The 16099-nt window shown below is 42.6% G+C and overlaps 1 protein-coding gene across 1 annotated transcript; it reads left to right on the top strand.

Moving 5' to 3' along the window:
- The first annotated feature begins 1169 nt into the window (after positions 1–1169).
- LOC115147043 (cdc42 effector protein 2-like) lies at positions 1170–15122 on the top strand. Its single transcript, XM_029689033.2, has 2 exons — positions 1170–1720; positions 7052–15122. The coding sequence occupies exon 2, from the start codon at positions 7381–7383 to the stop codon at positions 8140–8142; it is 762 nt and encodes a 253-aa protein (XP_029544893.2). The 5' UTR covers positions 1170–1720; positions 7052–7380; the 3' UTR covers positions 8143–15122.
- Positions 15123–16099: the final 977 nt, after the last annotated feature.

Below are 16099 nucleotides of genomic sequence, written 5' to 3'. Positions count from 1 at the left end.
CTCGTACCCTGCACATCCACTCAGCACTGCCGTGTGTACGGCCAGGTTATCATTACTCACTGTATATTTCTACCTCCATTACCTCGTACCCTGCACATCCACTCGGCACTGCCGTGTGTACAGCCAGGTTATCATTACTCACTGTATATTTCTACCTCCATTACCTCGTACCCTGCACATCCACTCGGCACTGCCGTGTGTACGGCCAGGTTATCATTACTCACTGTATATTTCTACCTCCATTACCTCGTACCCTGCACATCCACTCGGCACTGCCGTGTGTACAGCCAGGTTATCATTACTCATTGTGTATTTATTCCTTGTGTTATAATTGCTCTACTTTTCTCTCTGCATTTTCGGGAAGGGCAGTAAGTCAGCATTTCACTGTTATTCTACACCCCTTGTTTACATGTCATGTGTCAAATACAATTATTTGGTTTGGTTTAACTGTCTCATGTAGGTGATAGCACATAGGCCTATCCTTGAGTGACTAGTGTAAAATGTGCTCTTCTGGTTGTAGACTAGCTCAAACTTTGGGTTGCATAGGTTTACATTGGATTCAGAGGAAGCAGGTTGCTTTCTTACACATACCTATGTTAACATAATTAGCTTCAAAATCAAATACATGAAACATATTATAGGCCTGTGGGACTTCATATTACATTTATAAGGTACGTTTAAGGAAATAGCAACTGACCACAGAATATTTCAAAATGACACTGCATAGACTGATACCCGTTGTGGGGGTTGCATTGTAGTCTTTCGTTGGTTTCGGGGTATCAGAATGGAACCGCTATAACGGTTTCCTTCCCGCCAAATGTGTCATGCATGTTTGGCACAGATTTGGGCACCAGGCACACAGTAGCATTAGTTATCCCTTTTTGCTCTCCTTCCTTACAGGTCTATTCGTATGGTTTGACTCACTCCTCTCGATCTTATCTTCTATAATAGGCACATTAAAAAGTCCAAAATAAACATTTCATGTGAGATAATTATTGCACTATTTCAATTGTTCCAAATGATTGATTGGGGATTCCAAATAAACAAATATGTGTTAATGAATAGCTCTCCAAAGCCAGCTCTCCAAAGCCAACTCTCCTGTGTCAAAAAGAGGTGTGTGATTCCACTGACAAACAAGGGGTGTAACTGTGAGTCAGTGTGCGCGCACATCTGAACAGCGACGGAAGCGCATGATGTGTCGGAATTTGTAGGAACGAGGAAGACATATAGTCCAACCGAGAAGGAGAAGCCCGCCCTGGATTACAGCTTTTTCATGGAATGTTCACTGAGGAGAACTGTCGTTTTATTTTTTTACCATCGGGAGTTTGTGATATGCTCACAAAGGTGATATGCGCACTGTGGGACCCTGAGGAATAGGCCATCAAAGTGTTCTGCGCGAAATCCAGTGACAGAGTTTCCAGCTATTCACCATTATTTAAGCGCGCACTCTAAGCAAAGTGAGAAAGCGATAATTAGCGATAAGAGGTATAGCGCATCTCTGATTCTACGATATCGGCACATCGTCGCTTTAGCAGCCTATGGACCATGGCATCAAATGAAGAAGCGGTTATTTGTCCGGTGCAGGCACCTACGCTCGCCAAGCACAGGGACTTCTGACATTATTTACGCACACTCAAATATCCGACCCCTGCTCTATGCAGGGAGCAGTGGAGGCCGGTCTTATTGGTAAAAGTCAGGACTGTCATCTGGCATCGGTGAGGTAAGCAGATCTAATCTATTCTACCTTCTTGAATGCTGCGCACAGCAACTAAGATGCGTGTAACGAGAAGACATATTAAATATAACCTAGGTATCCTAGAAATAGGAGAGGTACCGCGGAAAACCACCCTCCGACATTATCTGCCTCATCAAACGTCAGGGGAGTTTTACAGACAATGTTTAATGTGACCAAATTGGAGTCATATCTTATTTTGAGGATTCCATATTTCTGTTAGCCCATTAGTCAACCTTTTAGGGCGAGTGTGCGTGTTGTGTTATACTGCAGCACACCTCTATTAAATCATGTTCTAGATACTAGGGAACATATCTAACAATATATCAAATCATTCATCAATGTCATTGAGAATGACCTGTTCCCTTCTGCTCATCTGAATTGACTCTTCATTTGTCCTGTATTTGTTGAAGAAGTATGTGTTGATAGAAAATGGTCCTCTTCTTGGGACAGAGGTGGATTTGGGGTAGTGTGCTACAATCCTCAAATTCATTAGTTTATATGTTTCTGCAAATTATACTGTTCTATTATTGTTGACCAAACATCACACATTCACAACCCTTTCCTACCCTAGATGAGCATTCCCAAATGATCCTTAATAGGTAAGGATTTTTGAAAGAATTATCTGTCTGGTTCTGTTTGTATCATGAGAAAGGAATCTAAAATACCATCCAAAAAAACGTTCAGCTCCAGATCTACTAATCACTTTCAGGAGTGGCTTGTGAGAGATGTCTTTTTCTACCACCTGACTTCTTTCAAGCAGACCATAATTCTCCAGCCTTGCAGCAGTGAAATTCTTTCAAACTCTGAATGACATGATCATCCCTTCAGCCGTTGAGGCCTGTTGTCTCTCACTGGCCTCCTCTGACCGAGTCATTTGAATGGTGACACTGCGAGCATTGTTCAAAAAAAGCACTCGGTTGCAGTCAACAGTATGTTCTGGGTGAACAATGTCCTCCTTAGACCTCTGAGAGTTCTCTTTGTGTGAGTTCTGTCAATGACAGCCTGGGACAAACATGTTGTGACAGTATGTCCCATACAATATCTAACAAATGAACAAGCTTTTCAAGGGCTTCACCAAGCATTGTTCTATCTCAGCTGTGGCAGTTAAGAACTGGCTTACAAAGCCTGGTCACTTCATGGATTCAGCTCTTGTTGGAAAGGTTGACACACAAGAAGCTGTACATTTTTGGAAAGTATAAAAAGGGCATGTCAAAACAGACCCTTCAGAATCCTATGTTTATTTTTCCAGTGTATTTTTTTTTATCTCCTTGAAATTGCGTTGAAAGTACTTCAATGAGGTTCTCAGTTCAATCTTATTCTGCCTGTGTTTTCCCCACTTTTTGTGAAAACTGGAACTGAATTACGAAAATTAGGAAAATACCATTGCATGATAAAATGTCGTGAAACAAAGAGCTATGTGGCGGCTGGTGAGGAGGAGTTATAGGAGGATGCACTCATTGTAATGTCTGGAATGGAAACCACGTGTTTGTCTGCATTGTATTTATTCCACTGTGGCTCCTTGCTTGTGGCTCTTTGCTGTGGCTCCTTGCTGTGGTTCCTTGATGTGGCACCTCTATGGTCAAGCCCTGGTTGCTTTTTGGGAGAAAGACTGTCTCCACAACATTGGTTCCTTCATCACCTTGGATAAGGGGAGCAGTGGTGTCACACACAACTCAGATGGCCAATGTGTCTGAAGTAACGGCTCAGGTAAGATGTCCCTCAGCTATGGCTCTTGGCTGGGCTGTGCCAGTGGCTGTATCTGTGGTTGGGGTTTATAATGTCAACCCTGGTGGTCACCTTGGCCTCCGAGACGGTTGCACTTGAGTAGTCGTCTGTCTTTTGTTTCTGAACCGGTGCAACAAAAAAAAAAAGCGTAATTAATATCATGTGACCACGAGCAGTCTTTAATCCCACTTGTTTGCCAAGATCTTGGCTGCTTTATGTTGACAAAGCACTGAAGCATTCTTTCAAATGTGCCTGACAGGCCTTGGAAACTGCTTACTACAGTATGTGCAACAGAAGCGCTCACTCTGAGAGTGTGCATGCATACTATGTTTGAGTGAGTAGGCCTATATGAAAGGGAAAGAGTGTGTTTTATTGTGTTAAGCATACATGATATTTCTACACAGTATGTGTATAATAAGTCTTTTCAAACCCATTGTTACCAGGATTGAATACTATTTGATTAGAGTGATCATTAACTCTGACAAATACATTTTATGGAGGCAAAGGAATTTCATTAGTCTGGTCAGCAGATGTATAGCTTTTCCATACGAACAAGACAAGGGATCTGCGACAAGGCTAGAATCTCATTACAATGTTTTGTCCAAACCTTTTCAGTGAAGTATCCTACTGCATTATTAAATTTGAATCATCCTGATGCGTCTTCTACCCTGCTCGTTTGAATGAAACAGATTGATTGTGTGCTTTAGACCATTGCAAAGTATTCACGTACACAGTCTGGGTCCACAATGGCATGTCTGAGAGAGACTCCTTCACTGTGGCCAAACAGAATGCAGCTAGAGATGAAGCACGTCTCTCTCTGTCTGTCATTATCTCCACAGACCAGTGATTCAGTTGGCACTGCTACCCTCTGTCTATCACAAAGTAATGAAGGCATTTTAAATGTTATATTATTAGCTACAGTTGAAGTCGGAAGTTTACATACACCTTAGCCAAATACATTTAAACTCAGTTATTCACAATTCCTGACATTTAATCCCAGGAAAAATTCCCTGTCTTGGGTCAGTTAGGATCACTACTTTATTTTCATAATGTGAAATGTCAGAATAATAGTAGAGAATTATTTCTGCTTTTATTTCTTTCATCACTTTCCTAGTGGGTCAGAAGTCTACATACACTCAATTAGTATTTGGTAGCATTGCCTTTAAATTGTTTAACTTGGGTCAAACATTTCAGGTAGCCTTCCACAAGCTTCCCACAATAAGTTGGGTGAATTTTGGCCCATTCCTCCTGACAGAGCTGGTGTAACCGAGTCAGGTTTGTAGGCCTCCTTGCTCGCACACGCTTTTTCAGTCCTGCCCACATATTTTCTATAGGATTGAGGTTAGGGATTTATGATGGCCATTCCAATACCTTGACTTTGTTGTCCTTAAGCCATTTTGCCACAACTTTGGAAGTATGCTTGGGGTCATTGTCCATGGAAGACCCATTTGTGACCAAGCTTTAACTTCCTGACTGATATCTTGAGATGTTGTTTCAATGTATCCACATAATTGTCCCTCCTCATGATGCCATCTATTTTGTGAAGTACACCAGTCCCTTCTGCAGCAAAGCACCCCCACAACATGATGCTGACACCCCCGTGCTTCACGGTTGGGATGGTGTTCTTCGGGTTGCAAGCCTCCCCCTTTTCCCTCCAAACAACAATGGTCACAATCTTTGTCCCCATGTGCAGTTGCAAACCGTAGTCTGGCTTTTTTATGGCAGTTTTGGAGCAGTGGCTTCTTCCTTACTGAGCTGCCTTTCAGATTATGTCGATATAGGACTCGTTTTACTGTGGATATAGATACTTTTGTACCCGTTTCCTCCAGCATCTTCACAAGGTCCTTTGCTGTTGTTCTGGGATTGATTTGCACTTTTCGCACCATTGTACATTCATCACTAGGAGACAGAACAAGTCTCCTACCTGAGTGGTATGACGGCTGCGTGGTCCCATGGTGTTTATACTTGCGTACTATTGTTTGTACAGATGAACGTGGTACCTTCAGGCGTTTGGAAATTGCTCCCAAGGTGGAACCAGACTTGTGGAGGTCTATAAAAAAAATGGAGGTCTTGGCTGATTTCTTTTGATTTTCCCGTGATGTCAAGCAAAGAGGCACTGAGTTTGAAGGTAGGCCTTGAAATACATTGCCGGGTACACCTCCAGTTGACTCAAACTGTTGACTCAATTAGCCTATCAGAAGCTTCTAAAGCCATGGCATCCTTTTCTGGAATTTTCCAAGCTGTTTAAAGGCACAGTCAACTTAGTGTATGTAAACTTCTGACCCACTAGAATTGTGATACAGTGAATTATAAGTTAAATAATCTGTCTGTAAACAATTGTTGGACAAATTACTTGTGTCATGCACAAAGTAGATGTTCTAACCGACTTGCCAAAACTATAGTTCGTTAACAAGACATTTGTGGAGTGGTTGAAAAACAAGTTTTAATGACTCCAACCTAAGTGTATGTAAACTTCCAACTTCCACTGTATGTACTGTGTTTTAACAATGTGCAAATATTTGAAGTACAAAGGGAAAATAAACTCACTCTCTTTCTCTCTGTTAGTTAACAATGTGTGTATGTGCTATCTGTCACCAACCAGAATGCGCTCTGTTCTGGTTCAGCAGAGCTTCGATCAAGTTGGTTCGACCAGTTCCTCTCGCTCTACTGCCCTGACATTATGTGACATCATATTGTCTCTTCTGGTACCTTTTTGGGGCTTTTATTCACTAGTACCATTGTTAACTTGACATGCACGTTGAGGTCAGGTATTGTGTTTCGTATGCTGGTAGAGGGGAGACATTGTTTCGTTTTTGTTGCAGAGTGATCTATGTGCACAGTAGCTGACAGCGAACATTAAAGTAAATATTCTGTGAGTGCCTGAGGCTCAAGCTCCTCCTGTGCACTCAGTGGTGCTACTGTAAAGCTATCCCTATCTCATAGCTGTAACCTAAGAGTTAATGTCAAGTCATGCCCTCTCTCTCATACCCAGCTTTTCCTGCTCTGCTTGGCCAAGGCCCTCACTGAGCAGCAGCACTTTAATCTGCCTCCTTCAGAACTACTGTCTGCCAGCCTGACACACACACCTGCCTCACTAAAGCTCCCTAAATAGGTTTAAACCAGGCTAACCTCTCTCTCGTCCACAAGGCATGCTACTGAAAGTGTCCTCTCTTATTCACACCTTCACACTCACATATCGCCCTATCACTCCTCAGCAGTGCATCCTGATTCATTCATTCTGGCATTCACCGTGTAAGAAACGTTTCCCATGCTGCATTGCCAACAACAATAGACTGAGTGATTATTTTATGTCCTGTTGTTGCTATGATACGATGGAAATGTTTATTGAATTACTTTATTTCAGCTCAACTCTATCAAACTAGACCTTAAGGGGTCTCTGGGTTTTTATGTGTCACGGTTGTTTTTTTACACTTGAGTGTTTATTTTCCTTACAAATTAAGTTTCTGAACATCAGACGTCATGTAATATCATGAGAGTATTGTTCCTCCATGTTTATATAGCATGCATTTTAGAGCAACGGTTCTATGATAGCATATAAAACTAATGGATTTCTTCTGCTTGTTTCCGCAGTGGGAGGTGATTGACACCGTGGACACAGTGAGCGGACCTCACCAAAAAATCTCTCCAACACTCACTGTGAAGCGCTGTAACAAGAGAGTGATGTGGACTTTATTTGGGACTATTCATCAGTAAAGCTGGCTGCAGAAGTAGCAGTCCTCCCTGAGCACCAGGCCTGACTGTTAAAAGCTCAGCTCAGCGCAGCCAGCCTGGTTCCCTCTTCTTCTTCCTGTGTCTGATTCAGAGAGAAGCTCTGCCCAGCCCCCCTCCCCACCACCACCACCCCACCCCTCACGGTGTTGCAGGAGTTGAGTCTCTGCTGCCCAGGGAGGGCTCCAGACATGTCCACCAAGGCGCCCATATACCTGAAGCGGCGGAGCAGGAAGGGTAAGAAAGAAAAGCTGCGGGACATCCTCTCCTCGGACATGATCAGTCCTCCGCTTGGGGACTTCCGCCACACCATCCACATCGGCAGCGGCGGGGGGGAGGACAACCTATTTGGGGACCTGTCCTTCCTGGAGGGGAAGTTCCACCTGCTCCCTGGGCAGCAGGGCGACTGCCTATCCCAGCGCTCTTCTATGTACGCAGAGCCCTTCCAGTTCAGGCATACTGCCAGCATCAGCGGACACACAGCCTCCTCAGAGAGCTCCCCCCTTCTGAAGAACGCCCTCTCTCTGCCCGTCATTGGAGGGTTGCAGGCCATCACCCTGCCCGTCACCTCTGCACCCCCCACTGTCCCCCACCCGCCTCAGAATGCAGCCCCCCCACCCAAACCTCCTCGACTTCACCTGGATGACAAGATCCTGATGTCCCATCACCCAGGCCTGGACTCCCCCTTGGCCCAGACTCCCAGCAGGACTTCCCAGTTCTGCCCACCCTCTCCCAGGTTTTCATCAGACAACGATGTGTGTATCCAGGACCCCTATCTGGATGACCGGGTTCAGGAGCGTCCCTACTTGTCCAACGCAGGCTCCCTGCTCTCCCTGCACCTGGACCTGGGCCCCTCCATCCTGGATGACGTGCTGCAGATCATGGACCGCCAGCGCCTCAACGGCCTCAACGGAACCTGTCTGCAGGGAGGACGGCAAGAGCTCTACACCTGACCATGGGAAGTCCTCCTCCCTCGGTCCTCTGTCCCTCGTAGTGTAACACAGGAGGTTCTGACCTCAACCAGGCCTTGCTTGATCACAAGGCTGGGTTTGGACAGTAGTTTGCTCATATTAAGTGTTTTTTTTTCTGGAACTTAACATCAGTTTCTGTTAGTGTTTTAATTGATATTGAATATCTTTCTACACTTTTCCATATTTGAATTACTTAATGTAGGAAGTGTTGTCTAATGAGGTGACATGAGCCAAAAGCTGACTGTTAAATCTCCTTTGCCCTTCCTCCAAAGAGTACATGAAGAGACTGGGGAAAGAATACACTGCTGGTCAGGAACTGAGGTCAGCATATATCTATCTGTTTGGGCTAATATGTCAGTGGGAAGGGTATGGTAAACCTGAAGGTCAGTGTTAGATCATTTTTTTACTGCACCTGAGCTGTAGACTACTCTACGTACTCCGAAGATCACAGTTTGCTGCGCGTGTCATACAGATTTATCCAACTTATGAAGCTATTCTGGAACAGACATTCTATTCAGACTCTACTTGATTGGGGATATTGTTCTCAAAGACACACACTTACGGAAAGATGAACTGTACGACAGGGATGATGTCATCTCTGCAAGGACAGAGAGCCAGAGTGGGAGAGGAAGTCACCTCCCTGAGTCTCTGTCTTCAGCTTTTGTTCATTTTTACTGCAAGATTGTGAAAGTTGTAACTTTGTATCAGGAGAGACACTGAGTGTTGGAGAGTGCAGTTCCATATCTGTCGTCCTTTCAGCAGATCTACAGAGCAAAGCGCTCTGTTTTTCCTGGCTCTCAGGCTCTGGTCATTGAGATGTTGGACACGCTTTGATTCCCAACCTGAGACTGCTCATAAAGAGATTCTCACCGCTGTAGCCATCCAAGTCCTTGTGTTGCACCAACTATCTCTGTACCAACACAGAAAAGTTCACAATCAGACTATTACCAATGTTATTTGGAATTCTAGTTACAAGATACTTCAGTGTTTGCAGTACAATACAGTGTAGAGTTGCTGGAACACCAATTGCTGCATGGGGTATATATTGTTCTATTCAGTATTACATCAATAACAACGTAGCAATCAACTGGATAATGATAACAGGTTAATGATTCTTCACAAACCCAATAAGAAATGCTTTATTATTTGCACCGAAAGGTGCACTGATTCACTTCAACATTGTACAAATTATTTCAAAAGTGAAATGGTAGATCATTTAGAACATACGTTGGTTCTTTGATAACGGTGGACCAATGATGTGCAGGTCTACCTTAAGAATGGCAAAAAACGCTGGATACCCGTTAACCCATTTATAATGTACCCAACAGGGGTTCTATACATTACATGTCCTACTGTAGGCTAACATACACTACATTAATGCATAACGCTAAACAATATCGTTATAGTATAGTATAATATTTGATTAATCTCATATTGGATCAAATGTCTTGATACTTTCACACACTTACTAAAGCACTATAAACCTGTTGGCATTGTAACTGCATATATCTACGTTAATTACAGCTTTTAAACTGCTCTATAATTTCTGTTTACTTTTGGATATCAACTCATCAGATCAAATCTAATGTTCTCACTCCATACATATCCACCCTGTCACAGGCGGCCAGTAGCACCTTAATTGAAGAGGAGGGGCTCATTTTTTTAAAACTAACTAGGCAAGTCAGTTAAGCACAAATTCTTATTTTACAATGACTGCCCAAACCCTCCCCTAACCCGGACGACGCTGGGCTAATTGTGGACTCCCGATCACGGCCTGTTGTGATACAGCCCGGGATCAAACCAGAGTCTGTAGTGACACCTCTAAAACTGAGATGCAGTGCCTTAGACCTCTGTGCCACTCAGGAGTAAATCATAGTAATGGCTTGAACAGAATAAATGGATTGGTATTGAACACATCAAATAAATGGTTTCCACGTGTTTGATACCATTCCATTCACTCCATTCCAGCCATTATTATGAGTCATCCTCCCCTCAGCAGCCTCCTGTGCACCCTGTGCATGCTCAAGTGATTACTAAATTAGATGGAAAAGAACTTGGCTCCATAGCTGACATGTTGAGAAGAGGACTATATTAATAGACATATGTTGCAGAGAGAGAGAGGATGTGATTAGAGGTGCTGCAGTGCAGTCTGTTTGGACTCTGAGAGAGAGAGAGAGAGAGAGAAAGGATATGGTAAGATGTGCTGCAGTGCAGTCTGTCTGGAGCTGGAGCCAGAGCCTGCAGTGCAGTCTGTCCTGCTGACCATGGCCAGGCCAGAATGGTGTTACGTAAGCCTGTGTCTGTTTACTCTGGAGCTCTGCTGACAGATCTGCAGCCAGCCACTCAGTGACAGGGGAGCTGTACGGTGCAGAACAGTGTGTCAGGCTCTCCTGCAGCGTTTGGGACAGCACCTGTTGACAGACTGACATCAACACTACTAACCTTCACTGGCTCCTGCAACTGCTATAAATCCAGATTTCTATAATCTACTCAGTTGTATGCTGCACCTAATGACTATGGTAACATACTTTGGTGTTACTTTTTAAGTTGTGATATGCATGGTATGCCTCCTACAACAACTGAACTCAAGTTATTTTGGCATGTTTCCTATTGTATCTAGCTACTAGTCTAGACCTCCAAGTAAGTGTTGGCTGTTTTAGAAAGTGGTTGCAGCATACGGAGCCAAAACCCTTTGTCGTCATCACTTCGTTTATCATAGTTGCTATGGCACTGGCTTCTGCTAATACCTGAATCGCCAGATATGAGGCTCCACTTCCCTACATATTTATTTGGACAGTGAAGCTAAAACTTTTAATTTGGTTCTATACTCCACCATTTTGGATTTGAGATCAAATGTTTTATATGAGGTGATGGAACAAAATGTCACCTTTTTATTTAGGGTATTTTTCATATATATATACAGTATGTTTTACCGTTTAGAAATGAAAGAATGTAGTCCCCCCATTTTGAAGGTATCATAAGTATTTGGACAAATTCACTTAGTGTATTAAAGTAGTCAAAAGTACAACTCTACTCTGTAACTTTCTTACTCATCAATATTCACGATTCATTCATGATTATCCGTAATCATGGTAGCTTCCAAATTAATGTACAAATGCTCAAAAACATTCTATATTATTTACAATAAAAGTGACTCCAAAAATACATTATTTATAATTCATTTCTACACAACTGTCCGGAACACCTGGTACTCTCATGCATGATTCAGTGTTGCTTGCCTCAAAGCGCACATAGGAGTAATTTAGCTCGTCTTGTAGGCTTGTGTCACTGGGCAACTAACGGCTCTGCTTCCCTTTGTAGTCTGTAATAGATTGCAACCCCTGCCACATCCGACGAGCGTCGGAGAAGTAGTAGTATTTGTATTTATTATGGATCCCCATTAGCTACTCTTCCTGGGGTCCAGCTAAATTAAGGCAGTTTATACTATTTTAAAACATTACAATACATTCAACGATTTCACAATACACTGTGTGCCCTCAGGCCCCTACTCCACCACTACCACAGTAATAAATCCATGTGTTTGTATGTTATCGTGTGTGTGTGTGTGTGTGTGTCTTTGCCAATGTTTGTGTTGCTTCACAGTCCCTGCTGTTCCATATGGTGTTTTTTAATCTGTTTTTTAAATCTAATTTTACTGCTTGCGCTATTACTTGATGTGTGATTAGTGATGAAGTCAATCTCTCTTCCAATTTCAGCCAGGAGAGATTGACATGCATATTATTAAAATTAGCTCTCTGTGTACCATCTTTTTGTGGCACCTGACCACACGACTGTAAGGTGCAACAAAACTAGGGCCTGTAGGACGTGCTTTGTTGATGGTGTTAAGAAGGCAGAGCATCGCTTTATTATAGACAGACTTCTCCCCATCTTATCTACTCCTGCATCAATATGTTTTGACCATGACAGTTTACAATGTAGGGTTACTCCAAGCAGTTTAGTCATCTCAACTTGCTCAATTTCCACATTATTTATTACAATATTTAGTTGAGGTTTAGAGTTTAGTGAGTGCTTTGTTAAAAAAAACAATGCTTTAAGTTTAAGAAATATTTAGGGCTAACTTATTCCTTGCCACTCACTCTGAAACTAACTGCAGCTCTTTGTTGAGTGTTGCAGTCATTTCAGTCGCTGTAGTAGTTGACGTGTTGAGTCATCCGCATACATAGAAACTCTGGCTTTACTCAAAGTCAGTGGCATGTCGTTAGTAAAAATTGGAAAAACAACAAGTGGCCTAAACAGCTACCCTGGGGAATTTCTGATTCTAACTGGATTATATTTGATAGGCTTCCATTAAAGAACACCCTTTGTGTTCTGTTAGACAAGTAACTCTTTATCCACATTATAGCAGGGGGTGTAAAGACATAACACATATGTTTTTACAGCAGCAGACTATGATCAATAATGTCAAAATCTGCACTGAAGTCTAACAAGACAGCCCCCACAATCATTATATCATCAATTTCTCTCAGTCAATCATCAGTCATTTGTTGTAAATGCTGTGCTTGTTGAGTGTCCTTCCCTATAAGCATGCTGAAATGGTGTTGTCAATTTGTTTACTCGAAAATAGCATTGTATCTGGTCAATCACCATTTTTTTCCAGAAGTTCACTAAGGGTTGGTAACAGGCTGATTGGTTGGCTATTTGAACCAGAAAAGGGGGCTTTACTATTCTTGAGTAGCTTCCCTCCAAGCCTGAGGGCACACTCTCTAGTAGGCTTAAATTAAAGATGTAGAAAATAGGAGTGGCAATATTGTCTGCTATTATCCCACAGTAATTTTCCATCTAGATTGTTAGACCCTGGTGGCTTGTCATTGTTGAAAGACAACAATAATTTTTTCACCTCTTCCACACTGACTTTACGGAATTCAAAAGTACAATTCTTGTCTATCATAATTTGGTCCGATATACTTGGACGTGTAGTGTCAGCGTTTGTTGCTGGAATGTCATCCCTAAGTTTGCATATCTTGCCAGTGGGATTCAATCTGTCCTGTATTTACGCTTTGCCTGTTGATGGTTCTTCGGATGGCATAGCGGGATTCTTATAAGGGTTAGAGTCCCGCTCCTTGAAAGTGGCAGCTTAGTCCAAATGTTACCTGTAATCCATGGCTTCTGGTTGGGGTATGTACGTACAGTCACGGTGGGAACGACGTCATCGATGTACTTGTTGATGAAGCCAGTGACTGATGTACTCCTCAATGCCATCGGAAGAATCCCGGAACATATTCCAGTCTGTGATACAGTAGCAAAACAGTCCTGTAGTGTAGCATCTGCGTCATCTGACCACCTCCGTATTGAGCAAGTCATTGGTACTTGCTGCATTAGTTTTTACTTGTAAGCAGGAATCAGGAGGATAGAGTTTTGGTCAGATTTGCCAAATGGAGGGCGAGGGAGAGCTTTGTACGCGTCTCTGTGTGTGGAGTAAAGGTGGTCTACAGTTTTTTTCCCCTCTGGTTGCACATGTAACATGCTTAAACAGATTTAGGTTTCCCTGCATTAAAGTCCCAGGCCAAAAGGAGCGCCGCCTCTGGATGAGCATTTTCTTGTTTGCTTAATGCCTTATACAGCTTGTTGAGTGCGGTCTTAGTGCCAGCATCGGTTTGTGGTGATAAATAGACAGCTATGAAAAATATCAATGAAAACTTTCTTTGTAAATAGTGTGGTCTACAGCTTATCGTGTGATACTCTACCTCAGGCGAGCAAAACCTCAAGACTTCCTTAATATTAGATTTCATGCACCAGGTGTTATTGACAAATAGACACAGACCGCTGGGGTAGTCTGTGCAAACTAATCTTTCAGGAAGAAGCTTTTCTATCTTGCCGATGTATGGAAAACCCAGCCAGCTGAATGTTATCCATGTTGTCGTTCAGCCACGACTCGGTGAAACATAAGATATTAGAGTTTTTAATGTCTCATTGGTAGGATAGCCTTTATCGGAGCTCATTCAGTTTATTATCCAGTGATTGCATGTTGGCTAATAGGACTAATGGTAGAGGCATGTTACCCACTCACCGTTGGATTCTCCAGACCTACGACCGCTATATCTCCGTCTCGTCTTCATGCGAATTACAGGGATTTGGGCCTTGTCCGGTGTCTTAAGTAAATTCTTCACGTCCAACTTGTTAAAGAAAAAAATCTTCATCCAGTACGAGGTGAGTAATCACTGACCTGATATCCAGATGCTATTTTCTGTCGTACTAGACAGTGCCAGAAAAATTATGTACAAAATAAGTTACAATTAATGCAAAATAACACACACAATTGGTTAGGAGCCTGTAAAACGGCAGCCATCTCCTCCGGCTCCATTATTATCTTCCCAGCACAAGGTGCACTTGTGTAATGATTATGCTGTTTAATCAGCTTCTTGAAATGCCACACCTGTCAGGTGGATGGATTATCTTGGCAAAGGAGAAATGTTCACTAACAGGGATGTAAACACATTTGTGCACAAAATCTGAATGAAATAAGCTTTTGTGCATACGGAACATTTCTGGGATCTTTTATTTCAGCTCATGAAACATGGGACCAACACTTTACAGGTTGCGTTAATATTTTTGTTCAGTGTACTTATGACACCTTCAAATAAGGGGACTAGATGCATAAAGTGCTTTCATTTCTAAACAGTAAAACCGATATGTATGAAAATACCTTCAAATAAAAAGGTGCAATTCTGTACTGTCGCCTCATTCGAAACATTTATAGAGTATAGAGCCAAATTAAAGAATTGAGCTTCACTGTCCAAATAAATAGTCAGTTTAATATTTACCAAACTTCAAGGTTTTGTAGATATCTCTATTACATCATAACCTTTGCTGATCTTTATGTATGATAATGACTCTTATCGTGCTGCTATCAATTGGCATATTTGACATGTTTGGACAAATTGTTTACTTGCATCACACAATTACAAGCTGTAAATGATTATGAATAAATGCAATGTTATGGATAGAAGAAGAAAGACATCCTTGTTTAGTTTTTCTGTGTGTGTGTGTGTGTGTGTGTGCGTGTGCCCGCGCCCACCTTCTCTTGTTTGCCATGGTCCCTCCAGTTTTTGAATAGCCCTGGGAATGGCTCCAACTTGCTTTGTTAACACAGGGCCCTCGACACACACAGCCAGTGACCCTGAGAGCAGGAGCGGTCTGGAAACACCACTGAGAGGGGCCCAGCAGGGGGAGGATCTCAGAGGGGAGGTAGACATGCGAGTGAAAAAGCCGTGCGAATGAGAAGAGGGAGATACCAAATATATATGTTTAACCTTTTTTCTCTTAATTGGTGTATCTCTGATCAGAGCAAATAGTTGACGCAAACAAGTTAAAAACATGTTTCAACTGTGTTTTCAATTTGATTTGCTGTTGAGATTTTGTTTTGCCTCTTTGAGCTTTAGAGTCTTCAAGGAACTTCAGAGATAGGAAGATCCCACTGGGCAAACACTGGTTGAAGATTTCCTAGGTGACCTCCAGAATTGATTTGTGTTGATTATGGGACCACCCAGTCTATTCCTCTCTTATTTAATCATACTCAAAACCTCATGCTGTAAGTGGAACGTGTCCCCGCTGGCCTGGATAAATGATGTAACTCCTAATCTAAAACACTAATGACATTCGAAGGAGACCCCTTGTGAGTTTCACAATCAAACAAGTGTGTTGTGCTTCACTGTCTCCCTCATTGGCTGGGAACACCAGCTGTGTGTCTAGGTCTAAAAGCATGGCATACACAGATGTCAGAGGGCATAGTTTTAATGGAAAGGCCTGCCTAGAGCAGAGTGACCAATGCCAGCCTCTTTCTCCCTGGTCTGAGTTTGGACCTCTGCTTGGGTGTAATAAGTCATATTGGGCCACTGACATGATGAAAGTGGATAGCATTCAGAGAGTTTGACATTTTACATGTCAGAAAAGCTCCTTGAAGTCCATGCCCAGAATGATT

This window comes from Oncorhynchus nerka, linkage group LG19 (assembly GCF_034236695.1).
Source record: "Oncorhynchus nerka isolate Pitt River linkage group LG19, Oner_Uvic_2.0, whole genome shotgun sequence".
Classification (NCBI taxonomy): Eukaryota; Metazoa; Chordata; class Actinopteri; order Salmoniformes; family Salmonidae; genus Oncorhynchus; species Oncorhynchus nerka.
This window is presented reverse-complemented; position numbering and strand designations above follow the sequence as displayed.

What these genes read in the sequence shown, in the direction of transcription:
- LOC115147043 (XM_029689033.2), top strand. Translation starts at nt 7,381, where the DNA reads ATGTCCACCAAGGCGCCCATATACCTGAAGCGGCGGAGCAGGAAGGGT.